Source organism: Ornithodoros turicata, chromosome 7 (assembly GCF_037126465.1).
Source record: "Ornithodoros turicata isolate Travis chromosome 7, ASM3712646v1, whole genome shotgun sequence".
Classification (NCBI taxonomy): Eukaryota; Metazoa; Arthropoda; class Arachnida; order Ixodida; family Argasidae; genus Ornithodoros; species Ornithodoros turicata.
The window spans coordinates 18,213,752-18,238,365 of NC_088207.1; the positions used below are offsets into that span (position 1 = coordinate 18,213,752).

General features: G+C 47.2%; 1 protein-coding gene across 1 annotated transcript in view; it reads right to left on the minus strand.

Annotated features, from left to right (window-relative positions):
* Positions 1-522: 522 nt before the first annotated feature.
* Positions 523-24,614, minus strand: part of LOC135400269 (uncharacterized) — a 43,554-nt gene continuing 19,462 nt past the window's right edge. Inside the window, exons 12-21 of the mRNA XM_064632051.1 lie at positions 22,478-22,531; positions 22,178-22,363; positions 21,298-21,807; positions 18,503-18,713; positions 15,261-15,423; positions 9,496-9,644; positions 7,200-7,329; positions 6,858-7,043; positions 1,905-2,027; positions 523-869 (exon numbers count right to left, since the gene is read on the minus strand). Of these exons, the coding sequence (XP_064488121.1) occupies positions 660-869; positions 1,905-2,027; positions 6,858-7,043; positions 7,200-7,329; positions 9,496-9,644; positions 15,261-15,423; positions 18,503-18,713; positions 21,298-21,807; positions 22,178-22,363; positions 22,478-22,531 (1,922 nt within the window). The 3' untranslated portion in view covers positions 523-659. The remainder of the gene's footprint in view (positions 870-1,904; positions 2,028-6,857; positions 7,044-7,199; positions 7,330-9,495; positions 9,645-15,260; positions 15,424-18,502; positions 18,714-21,297; positions 21,808-22,177; positions 22,364-22,477; positions 22,532-24,614) is intronic.

The following is a 24,614-nucleotide window of genomic DNA, read 5'->3' on the forward strand; positions in this document are numbered from 1 at the left end:
TCCCTCTGTCTTGCTCGCATTTTGTTCACAACTTTCACCTTCGGAAAGTCCCTGGCTTCGAAACGTTAGCCTATACTGTGTCATCTGTACTGTATCTTCTCGCCGACATCACGGCGTGAAATTGTTGATGCCACGGGCCTATATACATAAAACCTACCCTTATGACCCACTCGCACATTGTCAAATTTTGGTGAACTCTTCGTCCTCGTGTTCATATTGCTTGACCTATCCTCACCCGACTTATTCGTACCTGCTGACTTACCTTGTTTTCTTTTTCATTGTACTCTTTCAAATATTGCCTGAAATGTTGCGCTTTTGGAGCCTTCCCGATCAGCTTTGTTTATTCTGTTCTTTTAACTTTCTAGTGCCTTGGATTTTTGCCTTCCTGCCATTCTTTTATATAACGTGCGCTCCTGTATAGGTATTTTGACATTACTGAAATTTGATAGTGCGCCAACACCAAGGCTCTTGCGGCTGTTCTTGGGCGCAATAAACTCACTCACTCACTCACCCACTCATTCATTCATTCACGCACGCTAGTTTATTGAGTCTGGATGGGACGGTAAATGGCATTCAATCTGTCACTCAATGGCACTCGCTCACGACAGTGTTCGTTTGCGCCTGCCGCATCCACGCAGACGTGTTCGCAATGACGTCGTTCACGTCTGAAGGTTCTGACAGACTGTGCCTTGCACGAACGTTCTCGTCGTCAGAGACTTTGCATAGCGGAGAAGGGCATCTGGGCCCGTGATATTCTTGTTGCCCGGTAACCTGATGGCAGGACAACTGGGAGCAGCGGTGGCAAGCTCGGCGTAGAACAAGCAGTATCCTAAACTCAGGCCAGGTTTTGCCAGGGCAGCCAGGCATGCCTATGAATCAATTCGCATGAAACATGAAGACTACTATGAGAAACTATGTACAATGAAAATATTTTCGCAATACTATTTTCGCACACTTATAGAGTAACCATTGCGAACTAGAACGGCATTGCCGTTCCCTCTTTCTCCATTTACTTGACCACCAGAAATCAACATTGTGTTTGTAACGTTTCGTGTAGGCGGGTGTCGGTCTGGTGAAGGTTATTATCATATTAAATGTAATATCGTATCAATTTTTTTTTCATACCTGCTACAATACCTACATACGAGTGATAACCAAAACCAGGGTGCGCTGTCGCCAAGACTGTGAAATATAGAAGGAAAGCGGTCCAAGTCCAGCGCTTCTTTATTTCACTACTTTTTCTACGAGTTTTGAGAAGATATTTTATTTTTCATTTACTCGCGATGAAGGGCAACAGGGCACCCGGAAAGAGCTTTCTTTCTGCACCGACAGCTTGACAAGTCTGATATTCTGGCATATAACATCTGGCATTCTAAAGACGGTACTTGACCACATATAGCACGCTTTGCGCCGACCATGGCTATACGAACGATGGGGTCATAGCCTGATTCGGGCATACGCCCTTTTGTATCAATTGCCGTATATCGAAATTGACATGGAAGGGCGTACGCCTACTTTCTTTTCGAATCAAAAGCGGTAACCCTATCATTCGTAGCAATGGTCGGCGCAGAGCGTTCTATGCGATAAAGTGGTTTTCAGAGCGCAGTTGAATTCCTTCTGGGGTGCTCTCGCACAAGCTTGGTGCTATTGCTCAGATGCAGATTGAGAAATTTGAATTTTTCGCAAACCTTGACTATAATTCCAGTGGCTATACGCGCCATTGGTCTTGTCAAACGATTAGAGTAGACCAATGAGGTCTGTATTGCCGTAGTTCTTGAGGGGAGAGAGGAACGACCCAACGGATGAAGGCCGTTACTGTCGTTTACACGTATACGCAGAATAGTCGCGCTACACCTAGCGTCAAGTTGAAATGAATAATATCAATAACATTGGCAGAATCCTACCTTCGTCACCATGTTTCTGGCTGTGTCGAAGGTGTACAAATCTTGATTATATAGAGCGAACGTGGAATGTGTCGTCCCGTCTATGTGAGTCGCCGCTGTCGGTTGCTGAACCAGCTGGCACAGCTACGAGACGTAAGAAGCTTCAGTGACGCATGCTCGTTGTAGAAACATGGGCGATTGCAAGAAATGAGGGTTCAACAAGAGTACGCGCAGGTAACCTATAGCCACTTGCACATGTGATATTCTACGTTGAATTGCACCGCATAGCACGCTCCTAGCCAACCATCATCCCTGAATGACATCGTTCTCGCCCCCTGATTTGTTGAAAACGAGAGTTTCCAATGAAATCGGGGGCAACAACAGTGTCATTCAGGGACGATTGATTCTGACGACTTCTGACGATTCTGACAATTCTGACGATTGATTGACGAGGGTTCTGTGTGAGTTTTGTCGGTGTGTTCCTTAGCGTTCGTTCAGCACGTTTAACTGCCCCGCGTCTGGACGGACTGAATCCAACAGCAGTCACATCCAGTGATTTATCCAGGCCCCTCTGCACCCCACACTCTTAAAAATGAACTTAGCGCCACATAGCACGCTCCTAGTCAACCATCGTCCCGAATGACAACGTTCTCGCCCCTGGTTTGTTGAAAACGGGAGGAGGAGCCTATTTTGTGGTCATTATGCACGGCACAGAATAGGCTCCGCCTCCCGTTTTCAACAAATCAGAAGCGAGAACGTTGTCATTCGGGACGATGGTTGGCTAAGACCGTGCTATGTTCTAAGAGTGCATGAGACCCCCGAAAGGTTGTCACACCCCCCAAACTTTCTCAGCTATGCATCCTCTACACGGGGTGCCCCTGCGATTTCAGCTTTAGACACATGCCGGTAATGATATGTTAAGCTGTAACGACGCAACTGTAATAAGCCCCCCCCCCCCCCAAGTTTTTTCTAACACCACTCCGTGCTTGGAATTCTGGATAAACCACTGGTCACAGCTGTGTGAGATTTTCAAAAAGCTTTGTGGCAACAGTGTGAAGCAAATTTCAGCAATTCTCCGCTGGAGTCGGCCTGGGAGACAGACTAGTCCTGTTTTAATCCCCTCAAACTACATGCAGTCTTTTTATTTATCTGCTCTCGTGTGTATCCGTATTGGTTTCGCGGCCACGGATAGAAAATTGGAATAGGGCAAATTCATATTATTCTAACACCAGATTATTGTATACAATAAAGGAACAATTAAAGAGTATCGCATAAGGGGGAAAGGTACAACATCAACAGTCGAGACAAAGTACAGCTTAGACCTGGAGGACATCGATAGAGATCCTCGCCTTAAGGGCGTCAGGTGCTGTTGTCTCCTGGTCGTACACGCGATTCTTCAGATATCCCCACAGAAAGAAATCTAACGGCGTCAGGTCTGGGGACCTCGCAGGCCACGACACATAGGTCCGTACCTTCCTATCCATCGGCTAGGAAATGCCCTGTCGAGATAGGCACGAGCTTGGCTAGAGCTGTGGGCGGGTGCGCCATCGTGCTGAAACCACAGCTTGCAAAGCCGTGCCAGTGGAACGTTGGCGAAAAACTCTTCCACGGGGCCCAATAAAATCTCATTGAGGTATTTCACTGCGGTCAGTGTCCCATCAAGGAAGACGGGGCCAATGAGAGCTCCGTCGCAGATACCACACGTTGAGCGACCACTTATACTGGTGGCGCGTCCTTCCAAGCCAATGCGGATTAGTAGCGCTCCAGTAATGAGCGTTAATCAAGTTCACCTGTGCGTCACGAGAGAAATTTGCCTCGTCAGTCCATATGACATTGGGGGTTCTCATCGACGATCTGCAAATGCCAGTTGGCGTAGTTCAACCGGCTTTGAAAGTCCTTTTGTTCCCACCTGTGGTGAAGTTGTATGTGTTATGGATGGAGGCCTGCTTCTTTTACCACTCTAAACATTGTAGACAACGGGACGTCTATCTGCCTGCTCGCCTCGCGGAGGCTAGCTTCACGGTAGGCCTCAAGAAATGCCAAGATGTTGATGCGAACATCGTCTGACAGCTCCGCTGGCCTACAACGCTCCTTGATGAACCTGCCATATTGCTTCAGCGCCTCGTATTGACGGACAATAGTCGATGGGTGTGGCCTTGTGCCAGGGTGCCACCTCTGAAATATCTGGATTGCCTTTTTCTTTTTGTCCCCTGCAGCACCTAGGGCAAGGACCATGTCCGCTTTCTGTTCGTTGGAGTAGGGCATTGTTTGTCCCTCAGAGCGTTCAACAAAGAATGTCGGCACAGTGATAGCCCACAGCTTTTCTTTCTTTCTTATTGATTTAATAATCTCGAGCTCGTGGTTCAAGGTAAGCCCTGAGCAGATATCTTCCGCTTCCCAAAGAATCAAGAGATAAAGCGCCGCAGTGACCTTGCTGGTGTCCCCGCACCCGTGACAGATAACAGGATCGGCGGAACGGACGGCATCAATGCTTGTTCGTCAAGCGGCCGTGAGAAAGCGCTGCAATGAAGCGCTCTTTTCGCGCGACGGAAACTGATTCCGTCGTAGTTTCGGAACTCCGGACCCTTTCTGCTGGCCCGGGAAAAAAAGACTCGTATAATCTAGAGAGTTCCAAAACACTGCATTCGCTTTCTCACTGGCACTGTTAGTGCCAACTCAAAACCGTGTCACTTCCCTACGCAGGGCTGACGAGTCCCAAGTTTGCCAATTCTGAAAGATGCGCAGCTACCCAGAGCTGACGAGTCGCAAACACGGCGAAGCACGTGTCCTCTGGTGCTGTCGCATTGTTCCATGAGTATGTTTCTCTGCGTGCAGTCATAGAAGCCATCTTAATCGGTAATTTTTAATTTCAAATACGTCTAGTGTCATATAAATGAGCGAATGCTACATGGCTGCACGTGAGGCATATGCTTACAAGTCAAGGGTGTCACAATCCCAGCTGTGGATGACAGTTTCGAGCTTGTTGGCTCACAGCGTAGGGATGTGACACGCTCATGGGTCGGCACAAACACTGTCTGTGTTGCTTGTTGTGAGGTGTTGCTAACACCCTGGAACGTTGATGTCTTGCAGAGACAGTGTTTGTGCCGACACAAGAGCGTGTCACATCCCTATACGCTGTGCCGATGAGAGCCAACAAGCTCGAAACGGCCGTCCACAGCTAGGATTGTGAAACACGTATGTATATGTGTATATATATATATATATATATAGGGGAGAAAAGACACCAGAGACTGAAGTAGGGAGTAGGGGGAAGTTATTTATTAAGCTGGCATTTAAACTAAGGGTCTGGGGAAGTCTACGTTTCGGCGGAAGCTCCGCCTTCTTCGGGACTCCGACAGTCCCGAAGAAGGCGGAGCTTCCGCCGAAACGTAGACTTCCCCAGACCCTTAGTTTAAATGCCAGCTTAATAACTTCCCCCTACTCCCTACTTCAGTCTCTGGTGTCTTTTCTCCCCTATCTATATTCAACATCCTGGTCGTTCGAACCTAAATTTTGTAGTATGTATGTATATATATATATATATATATGTGTGTGTGTGTGTGTGTGTTTACAAGTCAAGCGTTTCACAATCCTAGCTGTTGGCTCTCACATGCAAACATGCGGCATGATGGTTTCGCAACGCAGGGCGAATGTGTGTGTATTGTGTGTGTGTACGGATAACTGGGTACAGCTACAACCAGGTGTAGCAACTACTTCCCATCAAGGGAGTTACCAGGCGGAAATACATCGGCCACGAGCATCGAGCACCATCACTCTTGAAACCGCACGAATCTCTCTAACCGCATGACCGCACGTGTAGCGAGTGTTCGCTGTCTATGTCGAGTGCTATACCTTGAAGTACGACGACAAGCTCATACTGAATGATGTCGTTCTCTCCCCTAATTGGTTAAAAAAGGTTTGCGTACGCCTCTTATGTGTTACACTTATGCAGGCATATCGACTGTCACAAAAAGGGGTATGTCCAGCGGTTTCTACAAATAAGGGGTTATGACGTTATCATCCCGTGCAGCATGGCTGTCATTCCGCGGGCTATGTGATGTGATGTTTGCTCAGTGCAACGTGTCTTTGCGCACAAAAGGCGGGCGAAATTGTTCCTTCCAGTATGATCAAAAGTAACCCCTGACACAGGTGCCTCTGCAAGGCTGTACATATTTATTCTGTACATTTCAGACGCATTGAAAGAGCAACTCATGCTTGCGTTGGTGCAAAATAAGCAATAAGCAAAAAGAAAAGCAAAACAAGCGATAACAAATATTTTTCCAACGTTGTTTCATTTTAGCACTCAAGAACAGTGTCGTCAATGTGACTGCGGCGCATTGCTCAACAGAACATACGCTGTTGCCCAAGAGTTGGGACCAGGAGCGCAGCCAGAAAAATATGTCGAGAGGGGTGCTACGGGAGCTTTACATGGCAGCATGGTTTTGCCTCTCCCAAATGCACTACGATGCAACTAAGATTTCGGGGGGCTTGAACCTCCTTCCCCCTCTGGCAACGCCACCGCTTGCGACCCTTGGCCCATGACATAGCACGCACAAGGTCCTCTGATGTGCACATCTAGTAGAATTCCCCCCACACCTCCATAGAGCAGCAGTGGTGCTGATTTTTCAGGGCGGTTTTGTAAATCTAACTGTGCTGGGACAAAACACCGTGCAGCGAAAATATTGTTCATCGTGACATCTCGATAGACTGCTTGTTAAATAAAGCGAGATATTGAGCAATGACACATAGCTTCACGTGTTCGCTCCTTTGCAGGGTTAACACTTCAGGGTTGTTGCATGTTGCCGTTATAGGCTTTGGTTCATCAGGAAAAGTGCGCATAGCGGGCATGAAATGTTCGCAATGAAATATTAACTCCTGCCTCAAGTTACGGGTTTAACGACTTAATATAAGCCGTATTGCACGTATCCAGTTTCAAGCAGCAACACGGGCTGAGCGAGACTTATGTAGACTTACGTCTTGTCGAGGTACTGATGCCACGCTGTCGCACAATGCACCTTCTGTGGTATCTTTCGTGAACCGAGGATACTGTGATGGTGGGCGTGTTGATAAGGCGAACTTTTTGCCACTGGCGTCAAACGCGACGAAGCGTCTCACGGATGCATCGAGCCTCAATTGTCCTAGAATCTCCAATCCTCCTACCTGAAGTAGAAGTAATGAAGTAGAAGTAATGAAGTAGAAGTAATGAAGTAAAAGGGGCTCGAAGAAGGGAAAAAAGGGCTCAGTCAGATACTGCCGGGAGGTAACCCGACTGACGTTGCTTGCCTCATGTCAATCCGGAACATCAGGGGAACTTACAAAATTGGGTTTATCCTTGCGATAGTCATCACTCCACGCTGCCGGTGAATGAACCACAGATCTCTTCTGACTGTCTGTCACGACAAAGTATGTCGCCGTCACTATCAAGAGCCCGTCTGCTATATTGGCACTACAGAAAGAAAGCGTAACCAAGTGTAACTAGGAGGGGAACACCAGATCTTGCACGATAACGAACTAGCTCATGGGCTTAAATCGCCATTTTGCCGTGCATTTCTTCTCTTGCCTTTGGACACGTCAAACGCGCCCAACCGGGCGGATCGGTATGAATCGGCACCACCCATATCCATGTCCCACGTATAGAACTTGTCTGGATAGACTAAGTTGGTTCAGAGTATTGTGGTACGCGACAAATCCATCCAAGTCCCATCTAAACCGCAGTCGCCCAACGTTTCACGATCGGTTTATAAATAGCTTGTTCCTCCCGAACATCAAAACGCCCGCCACACGAGACATGGCTCAGTGCCGACTGAAACGGTACAGCGTCACCAGCGCACCCTGGGCTTTCCCGTATACGCGAGGTGGCGACTGGATAAGAACGGGGGCATGAAAACTGGCCCACATTGCAAGGCACCCAGTGAATGTGGTACAATTGCTGGTACTGCGCTTGCAAGCAGCGTGCGTGTGCATATCGAACATAAGCTTCATTCCTCTGAATAAGCGAATGAATGTGAGTGGGAGGTCTAGTCAGGGGGGGCTAAGAGTCTTTCCTGGTTCGCATCACGGCTTATAGTTATTACAAGTTTTTGGTATCCGGTTTTGCACCGAATTCTACATGCTACAAGATTTGCAGTCTTTGTTTTTTGTTCTTTTCAAATTGCTTTGTGTTACGTATCCATACCTACATAGATACAAAGAGGTGAAGGAGCCTGTGGGCTTGCAGTTAGTTGCTGTCATGTGACGTGTTTATTTGATACTTCTTCAATTCATAATCTCCATTTCTTCTCTCATCTAATTTAATCCACTATCTCCATTTTCTTTTCGTCAGTGGAGGTTCTGCATTCAGTACTCAATGCGCTAGTTGTTTATCCTGTATCATGGTCGTAGGTTTCATAGCTGCACGTTACTTCTTCGATGTTACTTGTTCCAAAGTGCAGTGCATTTGGAGCACGAGATCTCGTATTTTGTGGTGCGCACTAATTACCGCATAATAACGCAAAACCATTCAAGTGGTGCTGGAGGAACCATCCTGTAGAGCACTGCGTACAGTCTTAAAAAAGGGGGGTGTACTTTAAATCCTCTTTTTGCCACATATATAACACGCTTAGTACAATTACGCTCAAAAGGGTGTCTCCTCACTCCCTCAAGGGAGTGGCATAACACCTTTCTCCCTACTGGAGAGTAATATTAGCCCCGGTAAGGAGAAGGTGTTATGCTACTCTCTTGAGGGAGTGAGGAGACATCCTTTTGAGCGTAATCGCAAGGAAAGGAGTCGGAGGACACCCTTTTTTTAAAGAGTGAAGCACAGAAAAGAAAGAGGAGGAAAGAGGCTAGAGAGAGGAGGAAAGAGGCTAGAAGGAAAGGCGGGGAGGAAGATAGGAGGAGAGCAAAGAACTCGGCTCTTCCCCCTCTCAATGGATGCGCTCGTAGGCAGCCATATTGAATCAGCCGAGGGAACGTCGTTTTAAATCGTGAAAGGAGACGCAGTTCTGGAAACTTAGTAACTTAACGCTGCTTCCGTTGGGTACGGATTTTGTCACTCTCCGCCCTTATCCAGGCTGGTCTGGCTGGTCGAGACAGCCGGGCAGCTGCGGAGACGGCGTCCCCATGTGGGGCCCGTGTCGTGTCTGTTTTTTTTTTCTTTCTTTCAAATCTGAGGGTTTCATGAATTAGGGCTGCGTGTTACTGTTCCAAAACTTTTGGCGTTATTTTTCGTGTATGCTTACCGTTTTTTTTTTTTTTTTTTTGCATGCGCGTCGACAATAGCTGATTCAATATGGCACTCCACTCCCCCGTACGTTCCAGTTTCGGAGGTTTCCATGCTGCGTGGGCCCCCCAGAAATGCTCCCTCTGCCCCAAAGATGTTATAGTCACACTGCTGGGAAGATTGATAATTCGTTACAGCTACCAACGACAGTTATTTCTGGTATAATTATTTAAAAACTGCCCTATTCTAAACGTCTCTATTTTGAACTTTGCGAATTTTAGCGGCTTCGCAAACCAAATTTAGCGGGTAGCACATTAAAAATGTGAGAGACCAAGGCCATATGCAATGTGCAAACAGTGTGCAAACAGTGCAAATGCCCATCAAATGTGTAGGGAACCGTGGGACACTTACTCCATTATGCCCTGTGTGACTGCAGCCCACTTTGCAATATCTACTTGTCCCGCCTTGAAAGCTGGTGTCACGCCGACCACTAGGTGACTGGGGTATTCGGCGTATTGAATGAAGGTGGCATTGAAAGACGTCTGCAGGTTCCTCAGTTCCTGCAAATTGAGGCATCTGCTGTGAACTTCAGGAGCGATGAAACTCTCCATTCACCATCTCAAACTAAAGTTGTCGCCCATTGAGCAAATTGCTTCAATTAACACGAACAGCGAATACATCGAATTAAAGGATGCTTTTTGTCTGCACAATCATATCCAGCAGAACGCATGCAACCAGTATTGGGCCACAACTTTACATTGTAAGGCCGGCCCACATGGTGCGTATTGCAGCGCTGAAGGAGCGTCCGGGAGGAGCAGGAAAGGAGAATCCACAGCGCGAAGAGCTTGCGTACGCGCAAACCACGTGGTCGCGTAATGCCATGGCTGAGCTAGTCACTAAATAGGGGTACAGAGTATCTCACTCCTTTTAAGCGCCGGAGCCGCCGTCCGGTGTCCTCGATTGGGCTGAACGTGTCACGTGGTTTCTGCTTCCAAGAACGCGCCGTCAGTGTTGGGCCCCCCTCCATCCAAAACCTGATTCGTCGGTTGCGAGCTGGCTCAACTGCGCGCGGTTCTCCGGCAGAGAAGGGGGAGATTTGCATCCCATTGCTAGGCGACGCAGCCGCGACGGACCCAAGATGGCGGTGTCGTTCGTCGGCGTGGCTCAAGTGTCGCTACTCTGATCCCTATTTAGTGACTCTACACTGTTAAAACCAGGTCCCCCAAACTCACCTCGGAAAAGCGTGCAACGAAGAAGGCCGCCACTAGATACCCCACTGTTGCCGTTCCGGATCACTTCAGCGCGCTAAGTTCAGCGGCAAAATGTTTTGTTTCTGCGAATGAATCTAGTCCAAATACAACGCGTATAACAACTTTCTGTGTAGTGTTTCACTTTCTGGTCCCGTTTTTGAACGTGCTGAGTGGCCGGAAGGATCTAGTGCACGGCTGCGCGCATCACATAGCGTACCTGTCGTACACCAGGCGCCGCAGGCGCAGTCGTCCATTTCTTCGGTGACTTGGCCTGGCTTGGATTGTGCTTCAACTGGATCTTTAGCGCGCTACAATCAAACGCAAGCCAACGTCTGGTAACAATGGGGTATCTAAGGGCGGCCTCCTGCATTGCACGCATCGGGATAAGAACCAATACATGGGAAAATGGCGACGTTGGGGGACCTGGTTAAAACAGAACTTCACCACATAGCACGCTCCTAGCCAACCGTCATTCCGAACGGTATCATTCTGTGTCCCTATTCACTGAAAATGGGAAGAGGCGCTTCTTTGGGACACATTATGCTTGGCTCAGATAGGATCCGTCCCCTGTTTTGAACGAATAACATTCGGAATAACGGTTGGCTAGGAGTGTGCTATGTGGCGCTCTGTTTTAACACTGAGCCGTTGTCGGCCTCACGTATGTGTGTCACGAGACTGGGAGGTACCCGGGTTCAAATCCCGGTGCCGGCTGTGCTCTTAAAAATGAACTTCACCGCATAGCACGCTCCTAACCAACCATAATCTCAAATGATACCGTTATCTGCCCTGGTTCGTTGAAAACGGGAGGCGTACGCCTTTTTTGTGACAATTATGAACTGTATAAGTGTCACAAAAAAGGCGTACGCCTCCCGTTTTTAACAAATCAGGGAAGATAACGATATCATTCGAGATAGTGGTTGGCTAGGAGCGTGCTATGAGGTAAGTTCATTTTTAAGAGTGTACCCGCATGATGCGTATTTCGCTACATGAAACATTGCATGCCGCGCACTGTGTACACTTTCACGCACGGAACATGCTTTCCGTGCACGCAACGCGTCATGGTGGTCTCAACAACAACTTTATTTTCGACCTTGGAGAGTAGGGAGTTTCACCGCCACAGGCGATACAGGCGAGGATGGTGGTCTCGAATTTCACGCAGCCTGTAGCCAGTACAAACCGAAGTAAGTAAGTAAGTATTCGTCCCCGTGACAGCTCGCATGACATTTCTCCGGAGCCACGGATTACGGGACTACGTTATCGGCTCTGCGCGCACTGGCTCGGCGGACTGTGGGCGCTGCTCTCCAGAGGCATCTTACGCGCTGCAATACACTGTAACCGTTTTGACATATTTAAAAGTAATAATGTTCATGGCGCACGCCTCTTCCAGTGTAATTTTCTTAATTTCATAATGAATTACAAGTCTTTACTCTCAGGTTGTTCTAAAAAAATCACTTAAACGTGCTCGATGATCAGTAGCGATGCATATATGAGTGTAGCACGTGCCTATGATGTCCAAGACACAATAAAAACAAGGTCTGTTCTGTCAACTGATATTTTGTAATGCTTTCTGAATGAGTACAAAGTTAGGCAACCCGCTTAATGTGCATGGCGCGCATCTGAAAACGGGAGGAGGAGCCTATTTTGTGCCGTGCATAATGGACACAAAATAGGCTGCTCCTCCCGCTTTCAACAAATCAGGGGCGAGAACGTTGTCATTCGGGATGATGGTTGGCTAGGAGCGTGATATGTGGTGACCAGCTCCGGTGGCGCTGTGGTAACGCGTGCGCTTGGAGACTGGGAGGTCCGCGGTTCGAATCCGCGGGCCGGCTGTGCCGTCTGAGGTTTTTCCTGGGTTTCCCTCAGATGTGTAATAGGCGTATGCCGGCACAGTTCCCCTGAAGTCGGCCCATGGACGCAGCTATCCTCCCCCCGAGCGGATTCCGCTCGGTCTTCCACTTCACCCTTTCCTCTCCTCCTCTCCACCACCTTTCCCTTCCCGAGAAACATGCCGCCTAATCAGGCAGGCAGACCTCTCGGGTTCCTCCCAACGACACTCCTCCTCCTCCTCCTCCTCCTCCTGATATGTGGTGAAGTTCATTTCTAAGAGTGTATGGTCCGAGCGGGGACAAAGGAACTTATACCTGAATGAACAATGTTGGCAAATAAAACAGCAGCACTGTTGGCGTCGGTGGCATTGAATACGGGTTCAAAATTAGCAGCTGCGAGATGATAGATATCAACGTAATCAACTCGACTAAGATCGAAAATCGAAAATATCAGACGCTACATGATGATTACGGAAAAGGTACACTCTTAAAAATGGTCCGCCAACGCTCCTAGCCAATCATCATCCCGAGTGACATCGTCATATGCCGATTTGCTGAAAACTGACTGCGTACGCCATTCTTGTGACATTTATGAACAGCATAAGTGTCAGAAAAAAGGCGTACGCCTCCCATTTTCAACAAATCAGAGCAGATAACGATATCATTCGAAATGATGGTTGGCTAGGAGCGATGGTTGGCGAGGAGCGGACACTTCGAAAGGGTCGGGTCACTTGTCTGGTGAAATCAACGGGAACAGGCTAACAGGCTAACCGGCGTGAAATTCGCCGAACGGACGAAACAATTGGAAGGAAGGAGTCGTCCCCTCTGGTTGGGGACAACGTTAGCCTGGGACAGTCACAAGAAATCAGCAAGAAGGTCACGAAGACTTTACTCCGTTTGCACCGTAAGATGGTTGAGGAACAGCAGATAAAGCTTTGTGGAAAGCGCGGGGCGTCCGCTTTTTTTCCAAAAAGGGGTACGCCCTCATGTTTTAACAAATCAGGGGTAGAACGATGTCATTCGGGATAGTGATTGGCTAAGAGCATGCTATGCGATGAGTGGACTCACAATTTTCCTTTTTTTTTTTAGGGGAGCCTATATTCAACAGATCATGTGGAATATATTGGGTGTCCAAGCAAAGTGTGAAAATATTTATTAAAAACAGATTTTCAGAATTTTTTTTTCAGAGATGAGTCAATTGCAATCTAGCATATCCTGAAGGGCACTCCTTAGGAGGGTATTAGCAAACTCCTAAGACAATGTCCGAATTAACTTTCAATAATTAACTTTTTAATTATAAAAGCTACGAAGTTGTCCCAATGAGAGCATCTGTTCCTTTCGGTCACCTGATATCGTAGCCGTTTGCAGAACAAAAATCCGTTCGGTAGATCGTCCGCAAAAAATTCGTGAAGGCACACCGTTTTTCTTTCTTTTTCTTCTTCTTGATCTTGTTCATTGCGCATCTTCGGAGATGCGTATTTCTTTCATCCCGAATGTGAGAGGGGGAAAGAGCACACTATCGCCTCTTGCGTCCAGGAAAAAGAAAACAGAAAATGCAAAACGAGACAAGGGCAGCTCCGATACAGTCACCCGATACATTTGTTTTTGTGTTGTTTCCGCAAGTTAAAAGCTCATCTTCGACGCATGAGGCGGCACTGTGCTCGTAACGTTGTGCTCTACACTGTTAAAAATGAACTTCATCACAGAACGCTCCTAGCCAACCATAACCCCGAATGACAACGTTCTCGTCTCTGATTTGTGGAAAACGGGAGGCGGAGCCTATTTTGTAGCATTAATGCAGTTATGGAGGAAGGAAAGAGAGGAGGAGCCCTACTGCTCTGAGAAGTGAAGCCGAGATTGGGGGCCACTCCAGTGACATTCACCGCTCGCCTTCCCCCCCCGGTTTCGGTTACATACATCTCTATGGGAGCCCCCAACGCATACACGCTTAGAAATGAACTTCACCGCATAGCACGATGCTAGCCAACCATAATCTCGAATGATATCGTTATCTGACCTGATTTGTTGAAAACGGGAAGCGTACGCCTTTTTTTGTGACAATTATGAACCGCATAAGTGTCACAAAAAAGGCGTACGCCTCCCGTTTTCAACAAATCAGGGCAGATAACGGTATCAGTAGAGATTATGGTTGGCTAGGAGCGTGCTATGCGGTGAAGTTCATTTTTAAGAGTGTAGTTTCGGAATACTAGGAGAGATGTGCACTCTTAAAAATGAGGGGGGGGGGGGTGTCGAGGTAGCTTGCCGTTGTTGGCCGCACTCAAGTGGGCATCGTCACGACTATAGCCAAAAAAAAGGAAAAGAAGGTGGGAGAAAGGGGAGTTGAGGACTTCAAAGTGATGTAGAAGCAGGATGACCGGTACCACCACACTCTTAAAAATGAACTTCACCACATAGCACGCTCCTAGCCAACCACCATCCCGAATGACAACGTTCTCGCCCCTAATTTGTTGAAAACGGGAGGAGGAGCCTATTTTGTGCCGTGCATAATGGGCACAAAATAGGCTCCTCCTCCCGTTTTCAACAAATCTAGGGCGAGAACGTTGTCATTCGGGGTGATGGTTGGCTAGGAGCGTGCTATGTAGTGAAGTTCATTTTTAAGAGTGTGGTGGTAGCGCGCCGAAGTGGCCCCCAAAGTGGCGTGTGCAAAGCGACACCTCATTGGGCTATTCAGGTAACGTGACCCTCGCGCGGCTTCAAAGAAGCTACAGCTCATCTCCTATCCTCACGTCACTTGCCCCACCCTTCTCTCTTCTGTCGAATAGGCTCCGCTTCCCCCCGTTATCAACAAATCAGGAGCGAGAACGTTGTCATTGGGGATGATGGTTGGCTAGCAGCGTGCTATACGTGGCGAAGATACGGACCTATCAGATTCTTCTGTACAAAAGGTGTCACAACCAACAAGTTAAAACCGCCGTTTGGAGCAGACACAGTCGGCGGGCCAGCGAGTTCACGGCCCCTTTAAGCCACTAGGAAAAATGCACGGAAGCTGATCCCACAGGCGGACATAATACAAAGCTATCTCGTGTGAGAGTCAACCGCATCGAATCGTTTAACACCGGAAAGAACGGAAACAACCTACTGTTATCCACGGGACCACCTGCTGTGCGGACCTGACCTTGTTGTCGCTCAGTACGAGGTCCAAGATACCGTAGTTGCGGACCCAGTATTCCCATCCGGTCTGCAGCCGGCTCTTCATGTTGGCACTTTTGAGCTGGTTGAGGTTAGCAGGGTCAAGGACCTCGCTGAAAGAAACGTTGAGACAATATATTATTTTAAAAAAAAGCTACGAAAGATGCAGTTTTTGCAGGTGGGCCATACGACATGGCGCACGACCCTGTGGGAAAGCGCATGTAACTAATTGCTAAACATTTTTCAAAAAGAAAAAGAAAAGTAAAATCGTTAAACGTGAAGGAGTACGCACACTGTTCAAAATATGGGCGGCTCCCGTTCTGAAGAACTTCCCTTCACATTTCCTTACCAGTTGCGCGATTTTGTACCCTTCTACTTAAACGAGCACTAAAATTTGTATATACAACTGAGGCAACGCCAGAGTTACACACTTCTCGAGCGCTGAAACGACATGACCTCCGGCTTACCTGGGCCGGAAAACTAGTCTACAGATCGGCGCCGACTGTTATGAGCTGAGGCTTCACACATTTACTACGGTCACATCTGAGTCTTCATTCGATCAGCATTTTTTTTTATATTAGACCGTTAAGTTTTACCAAACCCTCTCATTTTAACCCTCTTCATCCTTACCATTTTAACCATTTTAACATTTAACCCCCTCATACCAAAAGTCCCCGTCAACTGTACATACAGGGTGTCCACGCTAAGTGTGAACATATTTTTTACAAATATATATAACTTTTTCCAAGATGAAATCAATTGCAATATAGCATATGCTGAAGGGCACTCCCTAGCAGGGCATTAGCAAAGTCCAAAGGCAATGTCTTAATTAACTTTCATTAATTGACTTTTTAGTTATAAAAGCTACAAAGTTGTCCCAATGAGAACATCTGTTCCTTTCGGTCACCTGATATCGTAGCCGTTTTCAGAACAAAAATCCGTTCGATAGATCGCCCGCAAAAAATTCGTGAAGGAACGCCTTTTTTTGCAGGAAAATGCTCCCGCGCACACGTCCAACGTTCTGGCTGCCAAATTAAACAACCCTGGGTTCCCAATTGGTCCACCATCACCATTGGTCCACCGGCTCCAGCCCGTAGAACTCGGCTGCAAAAATAGCATCTATTTTGCTCTGCTAGTTTATAAAAATTCTGTAGCAAGTAAAAATAAATACCCTGTGTGTAGGGTGTTCGACGAGATGATGTAATTCAATTCCTAAAAATAGATTTTGCTTAAGAAAATTATGAAACTGCTTAAAAAATTCGGTAAATTGTTAGAATTTTACGAGCTGATTTACGGAAAGAGAATAGGGCAGCAATTTATCGCCGCATGCAAGCTGTTTGTGAAAAAAAGCTACCCAAATAAGAGCTGAAGACAGCTTCCCCTACCTTCGTTGTTTGCCTTTCATGCCTTCATAACTATTTACTTCTATTTACTTTTATTCTATATTTATACAGGGTGTTTCAAAAAACGTGTCATTCGGACTTAAAAAAACGGGGCGACGGAAAGAGACGGGGTAAACGGCATTTGTGTGGCAACTGAATTTGCCACCTTGAAAAAATATTTTGATTGCCTTGAGAAATTTTGGAGTTCAATTAAAGAAATTCAATTTATTTTAATTAAAATCAAATGAAAATATTTTTGCAAGATTGCAAATTCAATTGCCACACAAGTGCCCTTTACCCCGTATTTTTCTGCCGCCTCGTATGGTGGAATGTCACCCGCCTTGTTATCGGCGCGTCTTGTGCTGGACGCCGGTCCGGCGATAAACTGTTCTAGCTCCATGGGGGCAGGAACATGTCCTGCCCTTCGCGCATCTTTGCGACTGATTTGGTGCGCCGTTGAATACCCGAAACTCCAAAGCCTCAACTTCGGGACTTTTTTTGGGCAGTTCCATTTGCAATATCGAGCGGATTTCTTGGTGGATCTGACTAAGTTCGCTACGGGCTCTCATATTCTGTAAAAAAACGTTTGGTTGACTTGAGAAATTTTGGAGTTCAATTAAAGAAATTCAATTTCTTTTAATTAAAATCAAATGAAAATATTTTTGCAAGGTGGCAAATTCAGTTACCACACAAATGCCGTTTACCCCGTATTTTTCCGTCGCCCCGTTTTTTTATAAATTCCGAATGACACGTTTTTTTTAAACACCCTGTATACTATAATATGGATTACTATGGGATAGCATGGTGCCACCAGCATGATTTGGGACCTGTTACGACTACTTCGTTCTTGCTATAAATTGACTTGATAACTGCGACTACTCTACGGACTACATTGTGATAGTACACATGGGTGTAGTAAGGGACATTTACAGCTTTTACAAGTACTTTTGATGACTATGACCACTCTATGCATTAGTGTGGGACTACCTGCATGATTTACCGCCTGTTATGATTTACACCTATAAACTGACATTTTGTGGCTACGACTGCTCTATGCACTACTATAGGATAGTACGGGACTAACTGGTGTTTACTGGTTTACAGCTACTAATGGACTTTGTATGACAAAGGCCGACAACGACTCCCTACAGAAAACGGCCCGTTTTGACGACTTCCATGCCAGCATGCAAAAGTTGCCAGTGTATACTTGAGACTCCATAAAGAGTCTGTCAGAAACATTGTCTCTAAGTGCTATCCACGCTTTAGATTCCATTTTTGCGTTACTTTTGTCTACGGCTTCTTCGTTCATTACAATACAGTAGTGTATGACTACCTCTATGAATTACTGCAGTGGACCACCACTCACCTTTGCAGTGATAAAGTCCGGCGGACGGAACTTATACTTCTCCGACTATATGCATTATGGGATTGTTGCAGGTAGTTTAATAGTGCAAACAGCCCATTTCTCTGTCTACATCAGATAATAACAGGTCCTAACTTATTTATTGATTGATTGATAATGCTCAAGACGATTGGTCTGCCTCAAGACGTAGCTCCGAGTTGTCTTACCTCGATTTTGCCATAGGTATTCTTTTTCACATTTGTAACCTGTTGCGCTGGACACACAAGCAACAAGCTGTTGCACTAAGCCGCCCACCTGCTGCATTATGGTATCTCCAAACGTAGTTGTGAGGCGTGAACCTCGCGGGGATACCTCGTTGCACGCACTGATCAACGATCACTACTCATTGAAAGGGCGTTATGAGACTCGCAAGGACGAGGAACGGTATATGTTGAACATGGTTCTTACCCTGGGTCGATGGACAACCCGTATAGCGTGTATGGCTTAGCTAGAGATTCTTTGTAGAACGTGTCAACCAGTGGGGGCAGCTGTTGTGCAAATGCAGTCACCTTCACTTGTAGGTACACCATGTCGCAAACATGGTCTTCGGGGAACTTGGTGTTTGATTGTGTGAAAGTCCTCATGAAGCAGATTAGTGGTCGTATTCCCCAGTCGACAACTGCAAGGCAAAAGGCGTGAGTGTGCGAAAGTTCAGTGTAGCAACGAGCGTGCATCGATGGTATCCAACCACCTTGTGGCTTTATTGAACCACGTGAGAGTGACCAGGTAAGCAAACATTTGCCGCCAACGATGACCCTGTTAAGCTAACACATCTAACGCGTGCAGGACTAAAATAAATTTCACGTGGAAGTGACCTGGAGATACAGGTCGGAAGACGACAAAGAGCTTACGGGAAACCCCAAAGCAGAGTTCACTAACACATAATGGGATAGGAGTCGACGTTTCGGCAGTCAGCGCTACATTCGACGGGACTAGGGTTGACCCCACACTCTTAGAAATGAACTTCACCACATAGCACGCTCCTAGCCAACCCTCATCCCGAATGACAACGTTCTCGCCCCTGATTTGTTGAAAACGGGAGGCCGTGTTGTGCCGTGCATAATGGTCACAAAATAGGCTCCTCGTCCCGTTTTCAACAAATCTAGAGTGAGACCGTTGTCATTCGGGGTGGTGGTTGGCTAGGAGCGTGCTATATGGTGGAGTTCATTTTTAAGAGTGCAGTATCGTCGAAGGCAGCGCTGACTGTTGGCAAGTGCTAATGGCGATAAAGGCATATGACACAACCGCAATCCTGTTTACGAGAAAACGAGAAACCATATCAAACCCTCGCTCGCGGCTGCTCTTGCGGCTCCCCCGCCACCAATGCAAGCGGATGAACACGAATTTGAGCGCAGGATAGTTGACCGAAAGAGCGCATTCCTCCACTGCTCCGCGCAAGAAATTTGTACACGGAAACCAGTTAACCGGCCTCAGTGGCTCAGTCGGTAGCATGTTCGCCTTCTGATCCCGAGATCACAGGTTCGAACCCGGCCGAGGACGCCAGCAACTTGGTGGCAGGGTACAAGTTGCTTAGACACGCAGTCTTCCGCGAGGGACGTTAAATACGGGGTGCCGTGTGATGAGCATTCATCGCACCCTCAGGTGGGCAAAAGCAATCCACAGACCGACCGCCGTGGCGTCGCTCATGATCTCAGTTGTCACGCGACGTAAACCCCGAATTATCAATTATCAATATCGAAACCAGTTAATTACACGTCAAAGCTATTTTTACTGGTTTGACACTGTCTCCATTGTGACCCTTCCTAAGTCAGGATGTTTATTTAATTGACGAGCGCATGCAGATGAGCAACTGAGCAGCCAGACTGTGGCCGGCTAAAAAAAGAATGAAAAGAAGAAAAATGGGCGCTGCGCTTCCTACGCTCCAGACTGCCGAGGTTTTGGTTCTGGCTCATTTGCATGTCAAAACCATCACACGTGTGTGTTTTGAGATGTGGGATATGACTTTCCACTTGGATAGTCTCATTCTGCTATCTCGCTTTGCCAGAAATCCCCTTATTAAGGAGTTAATGAATTTAACGTAATTATTCATCTTGTAGTTAGACACTTTCTTCGAGAGGATGGTCGCCCGGTCGTGTCACTAGATTAAAAAAAAAAACAACAAAAAAACATATCTGCTGTAGTAACGGCTCTTTTAGAAGAAGTCTAACAAAAAAATTACACTTCCAACATCCAGCAGATTTAGGCACTGCGCTCGATCGCCAGAGGCATTGTTACGTGACTGCCAATTTCGCACCAGCGTTTAGAACGTGAAAACGATGGCTGTACGAGGTGCATCGTAACATGATGTGCGATATCTGCCATTTGGCATGCATTCATGTTCCCTGAAAAGAACATACAATGTGTATGTTCTTTATGTTGATATCTGTATGTTGAATCTGTATGTTGATACAATGTGTATGCTGTAGGGTTTAAAGAAGCTTAGAAAGCACCAGTCATCCATTATTCACCACTGGACAGAAAGAGACAAGGGGGGGGGGTGATGTAGGGGGGAAGGGTGCGGTGAGCCTGCCCTGAAGTGGCGGCTCGGTGCACCAAGGGGAGAAAAAAGGGGTAGGGGAGAGATGATGGTGGCACAAGAGAGGGAAGTGGAGGGAATCCCAGATCACATCCCTCTTGATCTGGGAAGTCCAAGGGAACAGAAAACCCACCAGCACCACAGAAAACACGCGAGCATCCCTCGATAGTCTTTTATTGGGATACCCCCTGTACCACGATAGCCGCCAGGATTATTGGTGAAGTTACCTCATCAGGAGACAGGGGAGAAACACGAACAACGAAAAAGATAAAAACGGGGAAGCGCGGTCGCCCCTTTAAACAGTTTTTCCGGGTTTTTTTTTTTTTTTTGTCCTCCTCCTCGTTTGACCCTGCGAGTCGTTTGACCGAGTCGAGTGAGAACGCACGCCGAGTGATAAAAACTATGGCGTACAGAGAAAAAAAAACGGTTAATCAGGTTACGTCACCTGCTTTCACAACACATGCGGCTTTTTGAGCTTCTTTAAGGTTATATAGTTTTATGAATGTGTTTTGACCTGTCCGTTTTATTCGGAGTTTCAGGCGGTAATTTGAGCTTGCTCTCCTCTGCGGCACGCGTAGGTTATGGGTAAGGAGGTCCCTCGTTCTGCCAACGCATCGGACTTCGTTAAGGATCACTGCTCGAAAGTAATGTACTTCGACTTGCTTACGTGGTCGTGGTGTCGTGGTGGTCGTTGTAGTAGTGGTTGTGGTGGTCGTTGTGGTAGTGGTAGTTGTTGTCGTGGTCGTTGTGGTAGTGGTAGTTGTTGTCGTGGTCGTTGTGGTCGTTGTGGTAGTGGTAGTGGTAGTTGTCGTGGTCGTTGTGGTAGTGGTAGTGGTAGTTGTCGTGGTCGTTGTGGTAGTTGTAGATGTCGTGGTAGACGTCGTGGTAGACGTCGTGGTACTTGTGGTGGTAGTCGTGGTGGTAGTCGTGGTGGTAGTCGTGGTGGTTGTGGTGGTGGTTGTGGTGGTTGTCGTGGTACTTGTGGTTGTACTTGTCGTGGTACTTGTGGTCGTACTCGTGGTGGTGCTAGTGGTCGTACTCGTGGTGGTGGTAGTGGTTGTAGTCGTGGTGGTGGTAGTGGTCGTGGTTGTGGTCGTGCTTGAGGTTGTGGTCGATGTGGTTGTTGTTGTTGTGGTGGTGGTGGTGGTACTTGACGTTGTCGTCGGTGTCGTCGGTGCTGTACGGAATGAGTGAAGGGATATTGAACATATTCAGTAATACTCCCATGAAAGAAGACTTACACATCACAGACAATCACATCACACATGCTGAAGGCTGGCCACAGTATGATACCGTTATCACACATGCTTCGTAGAAAATGCAGGGCGTACGCCCACTACTGACACTCATCATAAGTGCGTACATGTCACAAGACGGCGCACGCCTTTCGTTTTCGACATATAAAGGTAGAGAACGGTGCCATTCGGGATGACAGGTAGTTGAAAGCGTATTGTGCGAATAATTTGTTCCAAGAGCGTAGAGGAGCACTACACAGAACAAGTCAATGTACTCCGCACACTATGTTTCACGGATACCCCCATACTTACAAAACGTTGTAGGAGGTAGAGTTATTGGTAGAGTCGTCGGAGGTAGGGCTGTTGGTAGAGTCGTCGGAGGTAGAGTTGTTGGTAGAGTCGTCGGAGGCAGAGTTGTTGGTAGAGTCGTCGGAGGCAGAGTCGTCGGAGTTGTAGGCGGAGTCCTCGCAGTCGAGAACGCAGTAGACTTGCGGGTCGCTGCAGTAAAATATTACTGCAGGTTTGTATTCGCTCGTGTTAATCGCGCGTATTTAAACATAATTCAGCGTGTACATTGAAGTCTAGATCTGAGTGCCATATGTGAGTATATACCTGGGTGAGGAACTGCAGTAGGAGGGAGAACTTGTCCGGTGGTATCAGCTGGAACTGTGAATAGTTTCGCGCAATAAGCATATTTTCGAGCCTCTGTCGCTGTACAACATTTATCATTGTTATGTACACGGCGTAACCGCCGGAACGTCTTAGCTTATTTAGGCACTTTTTTGACGCACAAAAAGTAGCCAAACAAATCGTTGGCCGATGCCGAGCATAGCGGTAACGGTTCCATAGGCGGATAACCCGATGCGTCAGTCCCTTTGAAGGGACTGTCAGAGCCGTCGGGGTCGATTCCGAAACTATAGTGGCAATTTGTGGCACTGATGCCGTGCAGTTTGATGTAACACATGGCAAGAGCAGACGATGCACGTTGATAGTATTCCGAAATTCCCGCTCTCGAAACGCCACCTGGACAAGGCCAATAAGTGAGCGCCCCCTTGGTGCGGACGAGACCAATCAGGGAGCGGCTGGAACGACCTTGCTCGCTCGCTTTCGTGTGCCTGGTTTACGTCATCATGGTGTTAGCTGCAGAGTGCGTGAGCTGTTTTCGGGTGATAACATCCATTCACACGGTCCTTAGTTCAGCACGGAAGTCGATGCTATGGTGAGAGATTACTTGGAGGTGGTGCGGACTAAATATCATATCAAGGCAACCAATAAACAGGGAGTAGTAGCGCCTCTACCGGCCGCTACAGCAACTAGCCCTAATAGGTTTATATGTACGGGTAGTAGTTGTATCTGTAGAAGTAGGCCATATAGTTTAGCCACCAAAAAACATCCTCTGGGTGAATGATCTCACACCTACGCTTGCACCTCTCCGCAACAACGCGAACGTCTGTAAAAACCACACCCACCTGAGTGCGCTGTGGTCCTTCGAGAAACAAACCAAAACTGAGATCACAGAACCCGCCTCTTCCGACTTGGAACATTTGCTTGGCGAAAGTAGCTGTTTATGGAAGTGTGAAGCAAATTGCCTCAGGACGAGAGCCGCCGATATTTCTGTGACTGTTCTTCTGGGCACCGTCCTCATCATTGGTATGGTATTTAAACGATTCAGTATGACGTGTTCAAGGTTTATGAGAATTATAGGTCAACAGCCCTGGGGGAAGAAAGGGTCCCTGCCGGCTTTTACGGCCAGAGTGAATGGCCGCTTTTTAGAGTGCGGAGGGAATTATGTGAATGAAGTCATCTTGGGTCCAGACAGGTTACAGAAGTACCAGGTTCACATATACAAGTGGACGACACGGGAGAACAGGCGGGAATGGGCGAGCATTTCGATAGATAAGGGGGTTAGTGGTTACGTGGGGAAATTTTGAGAGCAAGCTAAGCTTTTTTTTAATTGTAATATATAGTTGTGGCATGCAATAAACAAAGTAAAAAGTAGTGGTCATGCAGAACACAACAGTATCGATAGATGAAATAAGGGGATAGGATAGGAGGTACAGGTTTGGGGCGTGTTTTGTTTGTGAAATGCTTCTAGGGTGCCTTGTGATTTGTTGATACCTAACGGGTGAAGGGCGTTGAACTTGTATATGAGATAAGACACCCTGTCACGTCTGTGACGTGCGGATCAGAACCCGGTTTATAGAATATATAGTTTAATGTTTGATAATGCACTGAGGTTTATAGCGAATCTTGTTGATGGTCGGAATGAGGGAAGGCAATTTACTGTTGCCACCAAATACGACCTTAAAAACGAACTTAACACCGACATTCTTAAGACGAGATACGCGGTGAACATAAGGAATGACAACCAGCCTCTTTAGCTTGTTCTGGAGCGTGGGCCTCCTTTCCCACCTGCTTGTAGAGAGCCACTACTACACTGTTCACCAACTACTCCGGAAACCCTCGTCTCCAAACCTACGAAAGAAGGAAGTCACTGAAAAGGTTAGCCAGCTGTAGAACTCGAACCTACAGCTGGTTAACCTATTGAGTGACTTCCTTCTTTCATCATTAATTTCTTAGGGACTTGAGGCTTTGTATGTATTTGTCCCTTCTATGTGTTCCATCCTCAGATCATCAGTTCCCTTAATCTCGAAACCTAGTTGGCCTGTTTGTGTAGGCTTGAGTACATCTGGTGTTGGGAGCAAGTGGGAAATAAGGCCAACGCTCCAGAAGGGGACTGTAGTTATCC